Raw genomic sequence first — 18844 nt, 5'->3', positions numbered from 1 at the left:
CAGAACACAGACAGCTAGATTTTCATGCATTTTGCCCTAACCCAATTTATGGCGACAATTTTGAAGAACAAAACAATGAAAACAAAACCTACTTCAGTATGACACAACCACTCCCACTAGAGGGCGCTGTCCAGTAAACTTGTATCCTGGTGCGTCTGCGAGGTGTGCTCTCTGTCACAGCAGGGGCACAGTTGGTCATGAACTGTGTATCCTCTTCATCAATGATCTAAAAAAATGACAAGAAAACATTTTCAAGCACATTCGACAATACCGCAATAATAATAACCATGATCATTTTGGTCACAAGAACCGTAATAAAGACATTTTTATATTGTTACATTTCTACTCTATACAATACTGTGTAGGGGAGCCCAGATCTTACAGTAATTCTGTAAATTTCCATACCACAATTTGAGAGACAGTGCCCTCTGGTGATGAGATATGCATTGGGTTAAACACAGAAGATACACACATCTTCCCCAATATATTGGCACAGCTCTATCAGCAGCTCTATCCAAATACTTTCTGAAGTGAAACAAATCAAACATAGACAACAAAGTCTCTCATAAAACAACTCAAATAAATCAAAATGGAGTCATAGATTGATGATTATGAGTATTTTTTTTCTCCCTTTAATCAGGACAATTTTCTGATTGTATTCTTCTGTTTTAATAAAGACAGATACTTGCAGTTAAGTGTAAAGTGTGAAAGAGAACTTTGTGTGGTCCTGTGTATTCATGATGTGTCTGCTAGTTGAAGCTGGTTAAAGTATGTACACACACACGCACGCACACACACACACACACACACACGGATGTAACAGAGTAACCCATGACCTTCAACTGCCTTGGTTTGAGATCTGGTTCTGGTCTCTTCTTTGTAATTTTCCTGTTCTCACCACCTAAACACACACTCACACATCCTCCTCTGTAACACACAAGCACACATCCGCATGCAAATTCACAATGCACAAAGTCTGGAAACACACACTCAGTCAAACACAAGTACGGTGCTGGATTTCTGCAATGAAACCCCCCCATGCCTTTTTATTCAATCATTTTGACGTTAAGCCTGAAGCTCTGTCAATCAAAAGCAGACACAAACAAGTGGCTAAAAGGCATTGGTCGAGAGAGACAAAGCAAGCTGAGGAGCGTGAGAAGAGACAAGGAAGGCAGGCAGCAAAGGAGAGAGAAAATCAAAAGAAGAGAAAGGCTGAGAATCAAGTAGAAATACAAAACAAAGTGTCGTGTGAGAATGTGGAATGTGACGTGTTTACAGGAAAAACGATTTTTTTATTCGATTAGTGTTGATTTTATGGAATTTGATTGTCACCTTAATAACAACAAGATGGACTTCTATTTCAACAGAAAGTAGTGTTTGCTACCAGTCTACTTTGATGGAAAAAAAATAAAAAAAATGTTTCACAAAATCAACTTTGAAACCAGGTATAAACCTACAAGACAGAAACAGACTGATAGATTTGACATTTGCGAACAAATCAAGTCTTTGCAGCAGTTCTTTTCAATGACCGATGAGAATCGCTTCCCAGTTGCAAGCTGTTTGTTTGTGAGCCGTTTTTTATGCACATGCAGATACAGCTTTGACAGTTGCCCAAGGTGCATCTGTGGACTTTCGAATGGACTAGAAAATAAGTCAGAGTCAAAGGAAACAACCTAGCATTTGGATTCACTTTTCTGGTTCATTGCTCTGATATGGATATGTAAAGTAGTTCAAGCATACACACACCAGGTAGGGTATCCAAAAAATAGTGCTCGATACCGTGGTGGAGCGCAATATATGTACAGTATGTGTGGGAAAAAAATCACAAGACTACTTCATCTCTACAGGCCTGTTTCATGAGGGGTTCCCTCATATATATATATATATATATATATATATATATATATATATATATATATATATATATATATATATATATATATATATATATATATATACATGTATATATATATATATATATAAATATATATATATATATATATATATATATATATATATACAGTATATATATATATATATACATGTGTATATATATATATATATATATATATATATATATATATATATATATATATATATATATATATATATATATATATGTATAGCAACATCCACTACTTAAAAATGTTCATAAAAAAGGATCCAAGCAAATACAGCAGATTACATTGCATGTAGCATGTAGTGCTGCATAACCTGCCTCTCTAAAACCTGTGTCAAGTGACTTCGAACTTGACACCTCATTGGCCGGTTCTGAGACAGTGTCAATTGCTTCAGTCTTAATTTACCGGAAGTGAGTGGTAAGTTTTGAAGCAACAAATATTTTTGCACAAAATGTTTCTGCACTGAATTTTAACAAACATAATTTTTATGAGCACATATTTTGCACATTGTCAGCATAATTTGATTTAAAAAAAATTCAGTTTACACAAAATTCAACCATCCATCTTCTTCCGCTTATTTGAGGTCGGGTCACGGGGGCAGCAGCCTAAGCAGAGAAGCCCAGACTTCCCTCTCCCCAGCCACTTCGTCCAGCTCTTCCCTGGGGATCCCGAGGCATTCCCAGGTTACCCCAACGTGTCCTGGGTCTTCCTCGTGGCCCCCTACCGGTCGGACATGCCCTTAACACCTCCCCAAGGAGGCGTCCAGGGGGCATCCTGACCAGATGCCCAGACCACCTAATCTGGCTCCTCTTGATGTGGAGGATCACCGGCTTTACTTTGAGCTCCTTCCGGATGACAGAGCTTCTCACACTCTCTCTAAGGGAGAGCCCTGCCACCCGGCGGAGGAAACTAATTTTTGCCGCTTGTACCCGTGATCTTGTCCTTTCGGTCATAACCCAAAGCTCTTGACTATAGGTGATGATAGGAACGTAAATTGACTGGTAAATTGAGAGCTTTGCCTTCCGGCTCAGCTCCTTCTTCACCACAACGAATAATTGCAGATGCTCCATGGACCCGCCTGTCGATCTCGCGATACACTCTTCCCTCACTTGTGAACAAGACCCCAAGGTACTTGAACTCCTCCACTTAGGGCAAGATCTCCTCCCTAACCTGGAGATGGCATCCCACCCTTTTCCAGGCGAGTACCATGGACTCAGACTTGGGAGTGCTGGTTCTCATCCCAGTCGCATCACACTTGGCTGTGAACCGATCCAGTAAGAGTTAAAGATCCTGACCAGATGAAGCCTGTAGGACCACATAATCTGCAAAAAGTAGAGACCTAATCCTGCAGCCATCAGACCGGATCCCCTCAACGCCCTGACTGCGCTTAGAGATTATACCCATAAATGTTATAAACAGAATCGGAGACAAAGAAGTGCAACGCTCACTGGAAATGGATCCGACTTACTGCCGGCAATGCGGACCAAGCTCTGACACGATCATACAGGGAGCAGACTGCCACAATAAGGCAGTCCGGCACCCCATACTCTCTGAGCACACCCACAGGACTTCCCGAGGGACACGGTTGAATGCCTTCTTCAAGTCCACAAAGCACATGTAGACCGGTTGGGCAAACTCCCATGCACCCTCAAAGAACTAGGACTAGGAACTAGGACGAAAACCACACTGCTCATCCAGAATCCGAGGTTCGGCTATCAGGCATAGCCTCCTCTCCAGTACCCCTGAATAGACCTTTCCAGGAAGGCTGAGGAGTGTGATCCCACAATAGTTGGAACACACCCTCCGGTTCCCTTTCTTAAAGAGAAGAACTACCACCCCGGTCTGCCAATCCAGAGGCACCGCCCCCGATGTCCACGCAACTTCTGCCCAATCATCGCACTAGATTGAGCATGGTTATGGTGAGCTAGCAAAATGCAGGGAAACAAGGACAGGGGTTCCACTGATTCTGCATTAAAGTGAGTTTTTTTTTGGCGTTATGCTACTGTAGTGGTTGGTGTGATACGCATAAAATGCAAAATCCTCCCTCCTTTATTAATATTACATTATTATGTCACTGTTAAAACATAATTTCAGGGTTTAAATTAAACTATTTAGAGTATCTACTACACATAGCATTGCCATAAATTGGGTTGGATTGTATAAAATAAGATGAGTGTTTAAAGGCCTACTGAAATGATTTTTTTTTTATTTAAATGGGGATAGCAGATCCATTCTATGTGTCATACTTGATCATTTCGCGATATTGCCAAATTTTTGCTGAAAGGATTTAGTATAGAACAACGACGATAAAGTTCGCAACTTTTGGTCTCTGATTTAAAAAAGCCTTGCCCCTACCGGAAGTAGCGTGACGTAGTCAGTTGTTCGCTTCCTCATATTTTCCTATTGTTTTCAACGCAGCTAGAGCGATTTGGACCGAGAAAGCGACGATTACCCCATTAATTTGAGTGAGGATGAAAGATTCGTGGATGAGGAACGTTAGAGTGACGGACTAGGCAGTGCAAGACATATCTTTTTTTCGCTCTGACCGTAACTTAGGTACAAGCTGGCTCATTGGATTCCACACTCTCTCCTTTTTCTATTGTGGATCACGGATTTGTATTTTATTTTTTTATTTTTTTTATTTTTTTATTTTTTTTATTTTTTTTATTTTTTATTTTTTTTATAATGTCCTGCCCAGCTTCTCGGGCAAATCATATAGCAGATGTAGATGCCCATATCGGCTGTTCAGATTTACTTTACAAAAGAGAAGTGTAGGATACTTCTCTTGTTGCCTTACTTGTATTTTGACTTTATTAAATGTATTTATATTATCATTTGGTGCAGCCGGGCCGGAGCAGGAGGGGATAGAAAGAGAGAAAAAGGAAGACAGAGGGGGGAATTGTGGGGACAAGAGGGGGATTAGACAGAGAGACAAAAACAACAACAGCAAACACAACAACAACAACAACAACAACAGAGCAACATCAGCAAATACGACATGTACAAATATGATGGTAAAAGTAATAGCAAATAAGCAGTTAGCGAAAATTTTTAAAAAAAATACAGAAATGACAATGAGCATTATTACACTAAAAATGGAGCAATATGAATACCAATAGAAATAGTGCTATTGATAATAAACAATACCAGTACTTTACCTTTATTATCAACAATACAATTGTTCAAATGCAACAATACATATACGTAATGATAATTTGAGATACGAAAGAATGCAGAAAAATGGAGGGGAAGAAAGAGAAGCAACCTTAACCTTGTAGATTGTTATAGTACCAATAGGTTAAGCTTTGTCAGTGTGCCATGTGTTATACCCACTTTACCCTAGGGCAACAACGTTAATATATGTTTGATGAAACGTGATTATGTGCATGAGTGTATGTGTGCATATGTACTTGTATATGTACAGTATGTGTATGTGTGCTTGTACAGTGAATGTATATGTACAGTATGTGTATATGTGTGTACAGCGAATGTATATGTACAGTATGTGTATACAGTATGTGTGTTTGAACAGTGAATGTATATGTACAGTATGTGTAAATGTGTGTTTGTACAGTGAATGTATATGTACAGTATATGTATGTGTGTGTTTGTACAGTGAATGTATGTGTAGTATGTGTATGTGTGTGTTTGTACAGTGAATGTATATGTACAGTATGTGTATATGTATGTTTTTACAGTGAATGTATATGTACAGTATGTGTATACAGTATGTTTGTATAATGAATGTGCGTGTGGATGTACGAACTTTGAGTGTGTAAATATGTACTGTATTTATTTGTATATGTATGTGGGAGCGTAGGTACCTATGTATGTCTGTATGTATGTGTGTGAGTATATGTGAATTTGCATGTACAATACATTTGACTCCCAGTGTGTGCGGGAGCCAGAGTATGGCCCCAGCCTCCCCGAGAACCCATCCCACAAACAGTAGGTGTGGTGCCCAGGGAACCAGGGGCCACCGCCCCCACGCAGCCAAGCCGGACAGCGACAGGAACGCCAGAGCCTGGCCCACCGTGCCGCCCACAAGGGCCAGCAGCAGGCCGCAGACAGACGCACCCGGCAGAGGACAAGGCACGAGAAAAACAGGGGGAAGCCAGACCCCAAGCCAGCGAGAGACCACACCCCACACGGACAGAAAGGCGGGACGCCCCGCCCGAGGGGCCCGGAGACCCCCCGCAACCGGACGGGAAGACCGCCCCCGCCCCACCGGCAACAGGGCCCCCACGAGCCCCCCACCACCCCCGGAGAGCGCGGCGAGGCCAGCCCACGGCCACCCCACCCAAGCCGGCCGCCACAGGACCACCCAGCACGGGGCCACAGGAACCACCCACCCCACCCGCAGGGACCCCAACGATGGAGATGGAACAACCAGCAACCGCCCCGCCGAGTCCCCCCCCCTGAGGTAGGGGAATAAATAAATAAAATAAATAAATACATAATAATAATAATAATAATATTAATAAAATATATTTAAAAAATAAAAAAAAAGGAAAACAAATAAATAAATAATTAAATCTATTTATAAAAAAAATAAATAAATAAATAAATAAATAAATAAATAATTAAAAGAAGATCACAGACATGCTGACACACAAGGTCGCTACCCCAACAACTGGCCGACTCGCAGCACCTCGGAATACCCTGCAGCACCAAGCCACCACAGTAGACGCAGGGACCAGACCCAGCAGGCCCCAACCAAGACGGGCACACGGAAGGGATGGACGGCGGGACCCAGGAGCTCCAGACACGCAGTCCGGATGCAGTAGCCTGAGGCGCCGACCCCCACCCGACAGGCAGGCCCAGAACGTACCCCCAGAAATATACATACATATATATATACATACACATAAACATACACATGTACACATACACACACATACACATGCATACACATACACATATATATACATACATACATACATACATACATACATACATACATACATACATACATACATACATACATACATACACACACACACATACACATACATATACACAGTTTGTCAGCCCCGACAACCACCACGCGCGCGCGCTGCCACCAGTCACAACATCAGCCACCCCCCTGCACCAGACCCAGCAGCCACGGGCGCCCACACCACAAACAAACGGCAGCAGAAACAGCAGCCACAACACCCCCAGACAGCCAGCACCACCCAATCAAATCAAAGCGATCAAAAAAAAAAAAAAACGCGACCGGCAACCACACGCCAACAGGATCACAGATACCAGCCAGCGCCAGCCCGCCAGCAAGCCCAAACGCCAACACGCAAACAAGAGACCCCCCCCCCCCCCCCCCCACCAAAAGACCCCACCACCCCAACCCAAACCCGCACAAACACACCACCGCCCAAACAACCGAGACACAGTATCCAGACCAGACACGGGCGCCGCGCCGCCACCACATCAAGTCGCCAACAGAGACCCCACAGCGCAAGGTCGGGCCACACGGGCACGGACCCCACCCAACAGGAAGCGAGACCCGCGCGACGCCACACACAAATAAATAATAAGATTAAACAAAAATAACAATAATTTAAAAAAAATAATAATAATAATAAAATGAAATACAAATTAAATTAAATTAAAAATAACAAATACAAATAATTAAATTAAATAAAGTAAGTAAATAATAAAAATTATTTTAAAAAAAATAAAATAAAAAATAAATAAATAAATATATATATATACATATATACATACATATACATACATATACACATACATATACATACATACACACATATATATATATACATAAATACGGATTTGTATTTTAAACCACCTCAGATACTATATCCTCTTGAAAATGAGAGTCGAGAACGCGAAACGGACATTCACAGTGACTTTTATCTCAACGACAATACATCGGCGAAGCTCTTTAGCTACTGAGCTAACGTGATAGCATCTGGCTAAAATGCAGATAGAAACAAAATAAATAAATCCCTGACTGGAAGGATGGACAGAAGATCAACAATACTATTAAACCATGTACATGTAACTACACGGTTAATAATTCTCAGCCTGGCAAAGCTTAACAATGCTGTTGCTAACGACGCTGAAGCTAACTTAGCAACTTAGCAACCGGACCTCACAGAGCTATGATAAAAACATTAGTGCTCCACCTACGCCAGCCAGCCCTCATCTGCTCATCAACACCCGTGCTCAACTGCGTTCCAGCGATCGACGGCGCGACAAAGGACTTCACCCGATCACAGATGCGGTTGGCGGCTAGCGTTGGCTAGCGCGTCTGCTATCCAAGTAAGTCCTCCTTGTTGTGTTGCTACAGCCAGCCGCTAATACACCGATCCCACCTACAACTTTCTTCTTTGCAGTCTCCATTGTTCATCAAACAAATTGCAAAAGATTCACCAACACAGATGTCCAGAATACTGTGGAATTATGAAATGAAAACAGAGCTATTTTGTATTGGCTTCAATGGGCTACCGATACTCCTGTTTTACTGGCTACGTCACGCGCATACGTCATCATCCAAAGGCGTTTTCAACCGGAAGTTTAGCGGGAAATTTAAAATTGCACTTTATAAGTTAACCCGGCCGTATTGGCATGTGTTGCAATGTTAAGATTTCATCATTGATATATAAACTATCAGACTGCGTGGTCGGTAGTAGTGGGTTTCAGTAGGCCTTTAAGACTGCAGATGAACTCTCTAGTCTATACAGTCCAGATGTGTCACATAACCAGAAAAAAAAAATCCCTTGCTTTTGGAACTTGGAATATACAACTGGCCTGTAAAAGAAGTTTGTCGTAAAGATAGGTGTGTTCCAAACACCAAAGAATAGTCACTGATGTTCCTGTCCAAATTAGCTTGTCAGTCCTTTTCATCCAGATACGTGTTGGGAAGTACGTGTGACAGATTGGAGCTCAGACAGAAAAAGAGATACAGGATGAGAAAGGACGAGAGAAGCTGTGGGAGACTGGCAAAAGAATGTTTGTTTTCACTGCAGAGGCTGCGGCATGTCTGTGTGTGTCCACGGTTCGTCTATCTCAATCTCTCTCCCTCAGTCTCTCGCTCTGTTGAGATGGTAAACACAGGAGCTACAGAGTGTCTGCACAAGCAAACGCAGACCTTGTTCAAACACCATAGCAAACACACACACACACATGCACACACACACACACACACACACACACAGAGAGCCAAAGCTTGAGGCAAAGCAAGACATGAACACATCCGAGATCCCAGGAGAATACCGATAATAAGAACGATATGAGTGTGTAAGTGTGTTTTGTGTGTTGGTGGATGTAAACATGTTTAAAATACAATGTAATGCAATAATACATGGTTATAATTGAATACACACACAAAAAACTGGAGGCTTCGATTTTGAGGTGAAACTTCCCAGAGCAAAGCACAGACAAGAGAGGCTGACAGATTGAAATGTCACGCCGACACTTAAGGATGAGTTGACTTTTAGAAATAACAAAGTCTCGATGAAGACCCTGGGGCACTGGCATTTTGCCTTGGGCTTTCCATCAATCAAAGTAGTATGTTTAATGCAGAATACCGCCAAGGAAATCAGGTCTTCAGTAGTACTGCATCACTTCACATTGAGTGTTGGAGTCCCCCAACCAAATCAAAGCGTGACAACTTCATACAATCTTTGATAAAAACATTGCAAGGATGTGTGCATTGCGTTCATGCAGGTATAAAAAATGAACATTGTTCCTCCTTTCTACCATTGACAAAAATCATTTAAATTCTGGATTTCTTTTCTCAAATTTAAGACAACAATATAGTAAAGTGGAACTTCGATTTACGAACCTCTCATTATTCAAAATGTTTGATTTGCGAACCACAAATCGAAGAGAACTATGCTCTGACATTTAACCTTGTCTCAGTGTACAAACGTTTCGTCTACCCATTGTATGCCTGCAGCGCAACCATTGTGGGCGGACAAATTGCTCTCTGGTGCTCATTCAGACAGCAGAGCAGTGTTGTTGTTAGCTACTGTGCTACTTGTTTTACCTATAAAGTGTTAGCCTTTTTACAGCATTTCTCAAGTTTTGCTAGCTAAATATGTGTCAAAAGAAAGCAATGGACAAGCAATGTGCGGTTTGAAACATTTAAGAAGTATCCATAGTGTTGATGACACGGCCTCCCCCTCTGCCTACCACTCCCTTCCACTGCACGCAAAGAACATTAACCAACAAATTAAAGTGGATTTTATGTTTAATTTCTAATCATTGTAGCGACCGGATTGTTAAAGTTCAGGAGTTTTGTGATTTCAAACAGTGAGTTCACTACAGGGCTACTGACAGTGTGTGTGTGAGCAGGGCGAGTACATAGGAGGACAGTTCAGCGAGTTGTTGTTTTGTCCATCCATCCAGTTTCCTCCGCTTATCCGAGGTCGGGTCGCGGGGGCAGCAGCCTAAGCAGAGAAGCCCAGACTTCTCTCTCCCTAGCCATTTCGTCCAGCTCCTCCCGGGGGATCCCGAGGCGTTCCCAGGCCAGCCGGGAGACATAGTCTTCCCAACGTGTCCTGGGTCTTCCCCGTGGCCTCCTACCGGTCGGACGTGCCCTAAAAAACTCCCTATGGAGGCGTTTGGGTGGCATCCTCACCAGATGCCCGAACCACCTCATCTGGCTCCTCTCGATGTGGAGGAGCAGCGGCTTTACTTTGAGCTCCTCCCGGATGGCAGAGCTTTTCACCCTATCTCTAAGGGAGAGCCTCGCCACCCGGCGGAGGAAACTCATTTTGGCCGCTTGTACCCATGATCTTGTCCTTTCGGTCATAACCCAAAGCTCATGACCATAGGTGAGGATGGGAACGTAGATCGACCGGTAAATTGAGAGCTTTGCCTTCCGACTCAGCTCCTTCTTCACCACAACGGATCGATACAGGATCCACGATCCACTCTTCCCCCACTTGTGAACAAGACTCCAAGATACTTGAACTCCTCCACATGGGTCAAGATCTCCTCCCCAACCCGGAGATGGCACTCCACTCTTTTCCGGGCGAGAACCATGGACTCGGACTTGTTGTTGTTTTGTCTTTGGTATTAAATAGAAAGTTGATCCATCACCCCCATGTTATGTTTGTTTGATATACAGTACTACATAGTGCTTTATATTGTGTTCAATGTGTACAAACTTTTAATAAAATATGGACTTTTGTCGAGCCTGGAAACCATTATTCATGATTACATTGAACTTTTCTATTTTTACAAACCCTGTTCAAAAACCAATTAAGATCATATATTGAGGATCTACTGTAATTTTTGAGTAATGTCTCTAATGATTATTAGTCAGAGTCATGAGACCTCGGCATACCTTGCGAAATCAGGACCATGCTAAAAAAGAGAAGTTAACAGAAGAACTTGGGAAGAGAAGTGAAGTAAGCAAACTCACATTCAAAGGAGCACTTAAGAATCACTTGTTGTTTTATGTTGTAATTGCAGTTTACAGGCAAGAATATTTATTTTTGCAAAGTGCAAACAAAAAGCCCAAAGGCTACATGTCCCCATCAGCTTTAATATTGTACGTGCCTGGTGTGCTCCTATAAAAGTAATAATAATACTAATAATACTAATGGATTCGATTTTATAAAGTGCCTTTTGAGACACCCAAAGCGCTTTAGAGTGAGACCTGCTTGTACTGTACTACGTGGTGAGACATATTTGTTTTGTTTCCGCCTTAATCAGCCACAAGTTCCTCGTAATATTAATAGTTAATTAGTAATGATAAAAATGTGTAATTAAGAAAATATATTGTAAAGCCGCAGTCACTAGAGGGGAAAGAAGGAGATTAGCCTTGAAGTAAAGACATTATGCATGGAGCAGCAAAAATAGCTATTCTGTTGCTCCTTAAGCAATACCTGAAGAGCTAATAATCATGATCTCTTTGCTGTGATGTCCTCTGTGTTTGGGTGGTGACATTAAAAGCTGTACTTGTAACAACACTGCAGCTTTACTTAGCTTTAAGTTTTGACCCGTGAAATCGTTTTTCATTGTTGGGATTTGTTATGAGGGAGAGGTCTTTCACCCTTCTTGTTGCCTTGATGTAGGTGAGTTTATAATGACGTAATTATTTACGAAGATAATGGCGAATCTTCGGTCAAGGAGCTTCCATGTCATGGGTGGAGGAATATTCTTATGTCGGCAGTATTGTTTGCAGAAATGTTTTGCATCATATTCCGCACAGAAAATAGAACAAATTGCTGAAAGACATAATAAGCTACAATTACTTTGTAGTGTAATTGCAGACTTGATAGTTGGGCAAGCACTCCAGAGTCCCAAATATGTTTATATGACCAATTAAAAAGTCTGTTTTTCAATAACATAATGTCTGCTACTTAAGACCAGCTTGGGGGCAATTTACAAAAAATAAAAAAATAAAAATACTCGTGTGAAGTAGCTTAAATAAATGTGGAAAGCACCAAAATCATTTTTAGACACTTACTGCTTAAGAAAATATACTCACAAATGTCACTTGAAAAATACATAGGTGGTAAGAATGGTGAAAGTTTTAAGATGTGTTTAATAATTATATATAGCATCACTTTAGGTAAACTATTAAACAACCATAGCCTCATAATGCAAAGAGTCGCCCCACATCCAAAGTCCTTGAATTAGTAATATATTTAATACTAAGATCAATGCAGTGTGTTATTCACGTAAACATTAAAAATCTAATCGATGCATGATTAATTAAGAACAGTGCAAATAACACAGTTTTTCACTTGACGATGATAAGTAAGCATACATTGTCCTTGTAAACGCTTGTAAATAAAACAGAGAGTTTCATGATTTAAACTTTAAAGGGGTCCTATTACGCAAAACCAACTTTTCTTACCTCTTGGCAGCTGTTTTTGTGTATTTGGGATCCCCATAAGTCTTGAAAATGTTAATTCAAACCATGGAAGGGTGGCATAGATATTAATAAAATGCTTGTTCTTTGTTTCAAATGAGTTGTTTGGAATTTGAGAAGATTGTGACGTATTTTGCCTTAATTATGTCAGCGGATATCTCCATACCTGGTAAAGGTATACCCCAAAACCTCTGCGTGGGTCCGCTATTTTTATTTTCCCTACATTATTTGTAGTCCAAACAAAAATATGTCCGCTGTTTGTTGAGAGGGGCACCGAATCCGGTACTTTTTTGGCACCGGTGCCATGTTACGGTACCTGGGTTGCGCGTGACGTCATGACCAGTTGCAGACTCAGACAGTTCTTACTATGAGTGTAGCGATAAATGATATTACTGATAACCGCAATACATTTCTCGACGGTTTGTATTACAGTTTCAAATTAAATATTATTTTCAACCCAGCACAGCCTGTAGGTTATATGTAGACACGTGACTTTTGAACAAAGTTGTGTGCCACCAAATATGGCTACTGTGTAGCAAACAGAGAGCGAACTATCTGAGTATGCAAGGGGCCTACATCTTTCCATTAAAAGCAGATACGAGCAAGAAGTCTAAATATGCAATAGAATTTATCCCTATATGTTATCAAAAAAAGGATTTGTCGAGTGTGCGTTCCCACGAATCCCAGACGTGTCAACTATCTGGTGCTCCACACATCATTCTACACAACAAAACAGATGAAAACTTGGAAAAGCACAGAGGTCTACAACTTCTATGTGTGTGGCTGGTTTAAGGAAATTGGTAACAAGACTCTCCCAGATAAATCATGCATCGTTTTTGCTCAGGTAAGGTTGCATTTCATGATTTAACTTTGTGTCTACAACCATGTTTGTAACTGCCTAATTGTTTTTGCACAAGCCGTTTAAGAGGTGGGTGTTTTCCCCCTGGCTTTATCAAAATATAACTATAGATGTCAACATTGTGTATGTGCTGAAATATTGATATATGATTGCTTCCTTTGGTAAAAGCTTATCTTTTTTAGGTTTTGCTCACATTTTTATTTAGACTCGCCGAGTTGGTGGTTTACGAAAAGCTCGTAGCAAACATGCATTTTAGGAATTCCAAAACAAGTTTATATTCAAATAATTTTAAGATGTTACTTAAATATGAAATACGAAATGTTAAAAGTATATTAAAGAAACCTTCAACAAAGTGATCACTGCAAACTTATGCGTTCTTCGACTGTTCTCCCTTGCACTGGAGTGCTTGCCACTATTCTCGTCTTCTTTCATAAAATCTTGACATCTTTCACCCTATTTTACTACCTCTCGAGGAACTTAGAAGAAACGTTTATCCTTTTCGCAATTTGAACGGTTCTAACAGCCTAAAATAACGTAATTATAGGGCACTTTTAGTCGAGAAAGGCAAAGTGCTGGCCAGAACGCTATGGCAACAGACGCTCTTTGACCCACCACTTCAAGCCTCACATAATAAATCAGCCAGGTGTGACGTCAGGTGAATACAACATATTGCTGAAAGCCCTGTGACTTCTGTTTAGCTTAGTCCTTAGCCTTGATCTGAGACTTACCTTACTTAAAACACTTTATATTGATTGGATTTGTTTATCCCAAGCAAAGCTACAACCCTTGATTAAATCCGCTAGATAATATATCAAAGCTGCTCATCTCTCCCCTTATCCAAACACGCTTCGTTTGAGACCCCTGAGCAATAACACATTGCTTCCCTAGATAAAGATAAACCATGTCTCACTCTAATCTGAGGATGCCTGGGAAAAACACACAGGCAGACTCACAACCTAACCCAAACCTTTAACGTTTGTCATTTACATACAGTATATGAGTGTAAGGTTGCTCAGTTCCAATTAAATTAGAGCAGGGATGTCAAACATGCGGCCTGCGGGCCAAAGATGAGTTTTCTAAGTGTAAAATGTAGCTGCATTTTTAAATTAAAGAAACTGCTGTTCTAAATGTGTCCACTGGATGTCACAATACCAATTCTGTTAGGCAAGCAAATAGCTTATACCGGCTTATACCAAGCAAGAGGTACACGGTAAAACGGGCTACGACTCCTCCCCCTCGACACAACGTAAAACAAACAGGAGTAAAATAAACAATACCCACTTAAAATGTTGTATGAGACACTGTACATTGATATAGTTCTGTGAAAATTATTGTCTTCTGTGCAAATTTTATAAAGTGAAGCCTGTGTGATTTACTGCAATGCTGTCAGTCTTTTAAGTTTTTATTTTCTGTTTGTTGAAATTGTTCACCCATTGCACAGCTTTTATTTTTCTATCAATACACAGTGGTGCCTAGAAAGGCAGGGAGTAACACAACCCTCTTGAATAGTTTCTACCTCAGTTTGTATGGTTTGTTGAGTTAGCACAGGATTTAATATGTGAAAATGACAAATAAAATAGTTGAAACATACAAGAGTTTTTATTTATGCTTTATTGTGTTTTTGTTCAACCCTAGATCGGCTGTGACTTAAAGTTGAATTGTTTTGTAGATACACTGACTTTAAATCTAAATTGTATTCTCATTATAAAAGGAAAAATGCTCCAATTTTTTCCTCAGAATTTTCAACTAACCTTAAGTGTTTTGTCAAGAGAATTATTTGTGATATGTACATTTTCAGAACGGGTTTGTTCTATTTTGGGCTGAAGTAAAACAAAGAAAACAATCTGAAGTTGTTGTAGTTGTATTTTTAAGTTATTATACCATGATTTTACCCGTCCGGCCCACGTGGGAACAGATTTTCCTCCATGCGGGCCCTGAGCTAAAATGAGTTTGACAACCTTGAATTAGAGTATCTTAAAAGAAACATCGACTATATATCATTGTAATAAAATATTGATGAGTGACTCTGAAGTATGGTCTTTAGTTGCAGAGAATCAACAGTACATCCCAGAAATAAAGTAAAGTCCAATGAAGTAAGTAAAAGTTGAACATGGAACCACAGCAAAATCGTCCGAAAGATAAACTTTCAGTAAACTGTGTCTAACAAAACGATCATTATGGAAACTTCTGGTACAAATGAGTTGATGGGTTTAGGTGATTGGGTTTAACTTTATTTGGAACATGTATACAAGCCTGGTTCACAGTTACACAATTCAACATGTCCGAAAGGGAGTAGAGCAGAGATTATTTGTTCCTACTACTTCTACATATCATAACAATCACCAATAAATGTGTTCACTTCCTGTGTTCTATGTACACAACTCATGAGTTAGGGACAACAATCTCCAAGCGAAACCCTAGAATGAGGCAGGTGAAACCAACCTAACACTCCCCAAACTCCCGAATGTACATGTCTAAATGCCAATGTCCCTGTACCCCCCGCTCAACCTGCAGTTCTCCTACAAGGAGCCTAACGACAAAACTCACAAGGTTATATAATCCATGACCAGGTCCATAAATCTGATGGTTAGCACTTAACAGTACTCCTCCTCGTGGCACCCAAATTTCGATCTTGAGACCAAGACCACGCCTGACATCTGACCAACTGTACATCACCTTTGTAAGGGTAAAAAAAGGATACTCCCAAAAGGAAGAAGCCCAAGAGTTTGGTCCCGGCCTGCCCTGTCCCCCACGACAGATTAGCATGTAAGAGCATCAAAACATTGGACAATCGGACATGTACACCCGAAAGCTGAGTGAATGCCAACCCAAGCCAACCCGCATAGACCTCTCTGCCCATCCAAAATCCCAACCCTCGCAAACAGTGTATAACATTTAACAATTTATAATGATAAAAGAAAATAAATGACTGATGAATATGTAAACACGAGTTACAGTTAACTGGAGATACTTTACATCAAAAAATTTGGTAACATTTTTTATATATTTGTTTTCCCTTCTTTCCTTCCTTTTCTTATTTTTTCTTCAATTATGACATTCCATATAGCAGCAATAATAAGGAATAACAATAAGCACATACAAGCAATGGTAAGAACAGAAATGTGAAAGTAACAGGTTAGATCAGTGGTCCAAAACGTCCACAGAGCCATACTGGACCAAAAATGCAAAAAACAAATCTGTCTGGAGCCGCAAAAAATGAAAAGCTGTATATAAAACTTATAATAAAGGCAGCACATGACGTAAGTGTCTATATTACCTATAATAGCCTACTATCAAAATGACTATGTGTCACAGGTTGAACCAAATCTTTGCTGACAGAAATTATGAAATGTAATATTTATTCTACACATTTTTACAACATTAGAAAAACATTAGTAAATCAGAAGCTGCTCAGAAGGTGAGATAACTCCTGGAAATTACCGGCTTTTAATGGCCAAAGGTATATATGTGTGTGTCCAAGTTAAACGAAACGGCAGGCTGTCTGTTTTTAATATATTTACTACAATCTATGGCAAGCAAAGTAATGTTTGCTGTGGTCTGGAACAACATAGCACACAAACAACTGAAATGCAGCAAATATTACATACAGATAATGTGTTATGAGACATGAAAAATGAAATTATATACAAAGAGGATAAAAGTATAGGATATTAAATGGGCTCAAATATACTTACAAATGAGGCATAATGATGCAATATGTACATACAGCTAGCCTAAATAGCATGTTAGCATTGATTAGCTCGCAGTCATGCACTGACCAAATATGCCTGATTAGCACTCCAACGAGTCAATAACATCAACAAAGCGCACCTTTGTGCATTGACGCACAGTATAAAACATTTGATGGACAAAATGAGGCAAAGAAATAATGGAAGATTTTAAATGTAAACAAACTGTAACGTCACAGTCCTCACAATGATACAATATGTACATACAGCTAGCCTAAATAGCATGTTAGCATTGATTAGCTCGCAGTCATGCACTGACCAAATATGCCTGATTAGCACTCCAACGAGTCAATAACATCAACAAAGCGCACTTGTGTGCATTCAGGCACAGTATAAAACATTTGATGGACAGAATGAGGCAAAGAAAGAATGGAAGATTTTACATGTAAACAAACTGTTACGTCACAGTCCACACTATGGTGAGTTCAAGAACCGCCGAAATTAGTTGGACAAACCGATATTCACAAATACTCTCATCAGTGAAGCATACACACAAACATACTAAACAGTGAGCTTTCGTACAATTGAGAAGGTTTGTGTCATGTTTGTCCTCTAACAAAAAACATACTAAAACAAAAAAAATATTTTCCCCCCCATCTTTGGGGACGGCGTGGCGAAGTTGGTAGAGTGGCCGTGCCAGCAATCGGAGGGTTGCTGGTTACTGGGGTTCAATCCCCACCTTCTACCATCCTAGTCACGTCCGTTGTGTCCTTGGGCAAGACACTTCACCCTTGCTCCTGATGGCTGCTGGTTAGCGCCTTGCATGGCAGCTCCCGCCATCAGCGTGTGAATGTGTGTGTGAATGGGTGAATGTGGAAATACTGTCAAAGCGCTTTGAGTACCTTGAAGGTAGAAAAGCGCTATACAAGTATAACCCATTTATCATTTTTACATTTTCAATCCTTTTTTAAAAATGCTCCAGGGAGCCACTAGGGCGGCACTAAAGAGCCGCATGCGGCTCGAGAGCTGCGGTTTGCTGACCCCATGTTTAGGTGAGAGCTCAATGTCACTGGCAATTTGAAACTCCTCAAGTCATTTTGTTATTATGACTTAGAAAAGACAGCTCATGTAGAAAATAAATTCATTCTGAAAGAAAAACAAAAAACATGAAGATACAGTATTGAGACTCAGAAGTGTTAACATGCTAACATTTTATGCTAGCATTTTTGCAAATGTATTTTGTACTAACCTAAACCATGGCTTTCGATACTTGGCATCATCTTAGAAGTACGCTAACTTTCCTATGTTATAATGCTAACATTAATCTGATCGTGTTTGGCTTTGGAAAAGTTGGACTAACACACCTAGGTTACGCAATTGGAAACAAGATCTCTTGAATAGGTGTGTGCTGTCAGAGGGGACCCTTCGTGGATCCCGTTCAATAAAAACATTGGCAACCACTGGAATGAAGAGGTGACTGTTTATTTGCTGTTCGTAGTGCTATCTAAGTTTGTGAATGATGCTTTCTGCTTTTTAACATCAG

General features: G+C 40.4%; 1 protein-coding gene across 2 annotated transcripts in view; it reads right to left on the bottom strand.

The window, feature by feature from the left end:
* Positions 1–18844, bottom strand: part of spon1b (spondin 1b) — a 158547-nt gene that overhangs the window by 119896 nt on the left and 19807 nt on the right. For both annotated transcript variants that reach the window (XM_062036084.1, XM_062036085.1), the window contains exon 3: positions 93–226. In XM_062036084.1, coding sequence (XP_061892068.1) covers positions 93–226 — 134 coding nt within the window. The remainder of the gene's footprint in view (positions 1–92; positions 227–18844) is intronic.

This window comes from Entelurus aequoreus, linkage group LG24, assembly GCF_033978785.1.
Source record: "Entelurus aequoreus isolate RoL-2023_Sb linkage group LG24, RoL_Eaeq_v1.1, whole genome shotgun sequence".
NCBI classification, from domain to species: domain Eukaryota; kingdom Metazoa; phylum Chordata; class Actinopteri; order Syngnathiformes; family Syngnathidae; genus Entelurus; species Entelurus aequoreus.
Note: the sequence above shows the minus strand (reverse complement) of the source record. Positions and strands in the feature narration are given on the sequence as shown.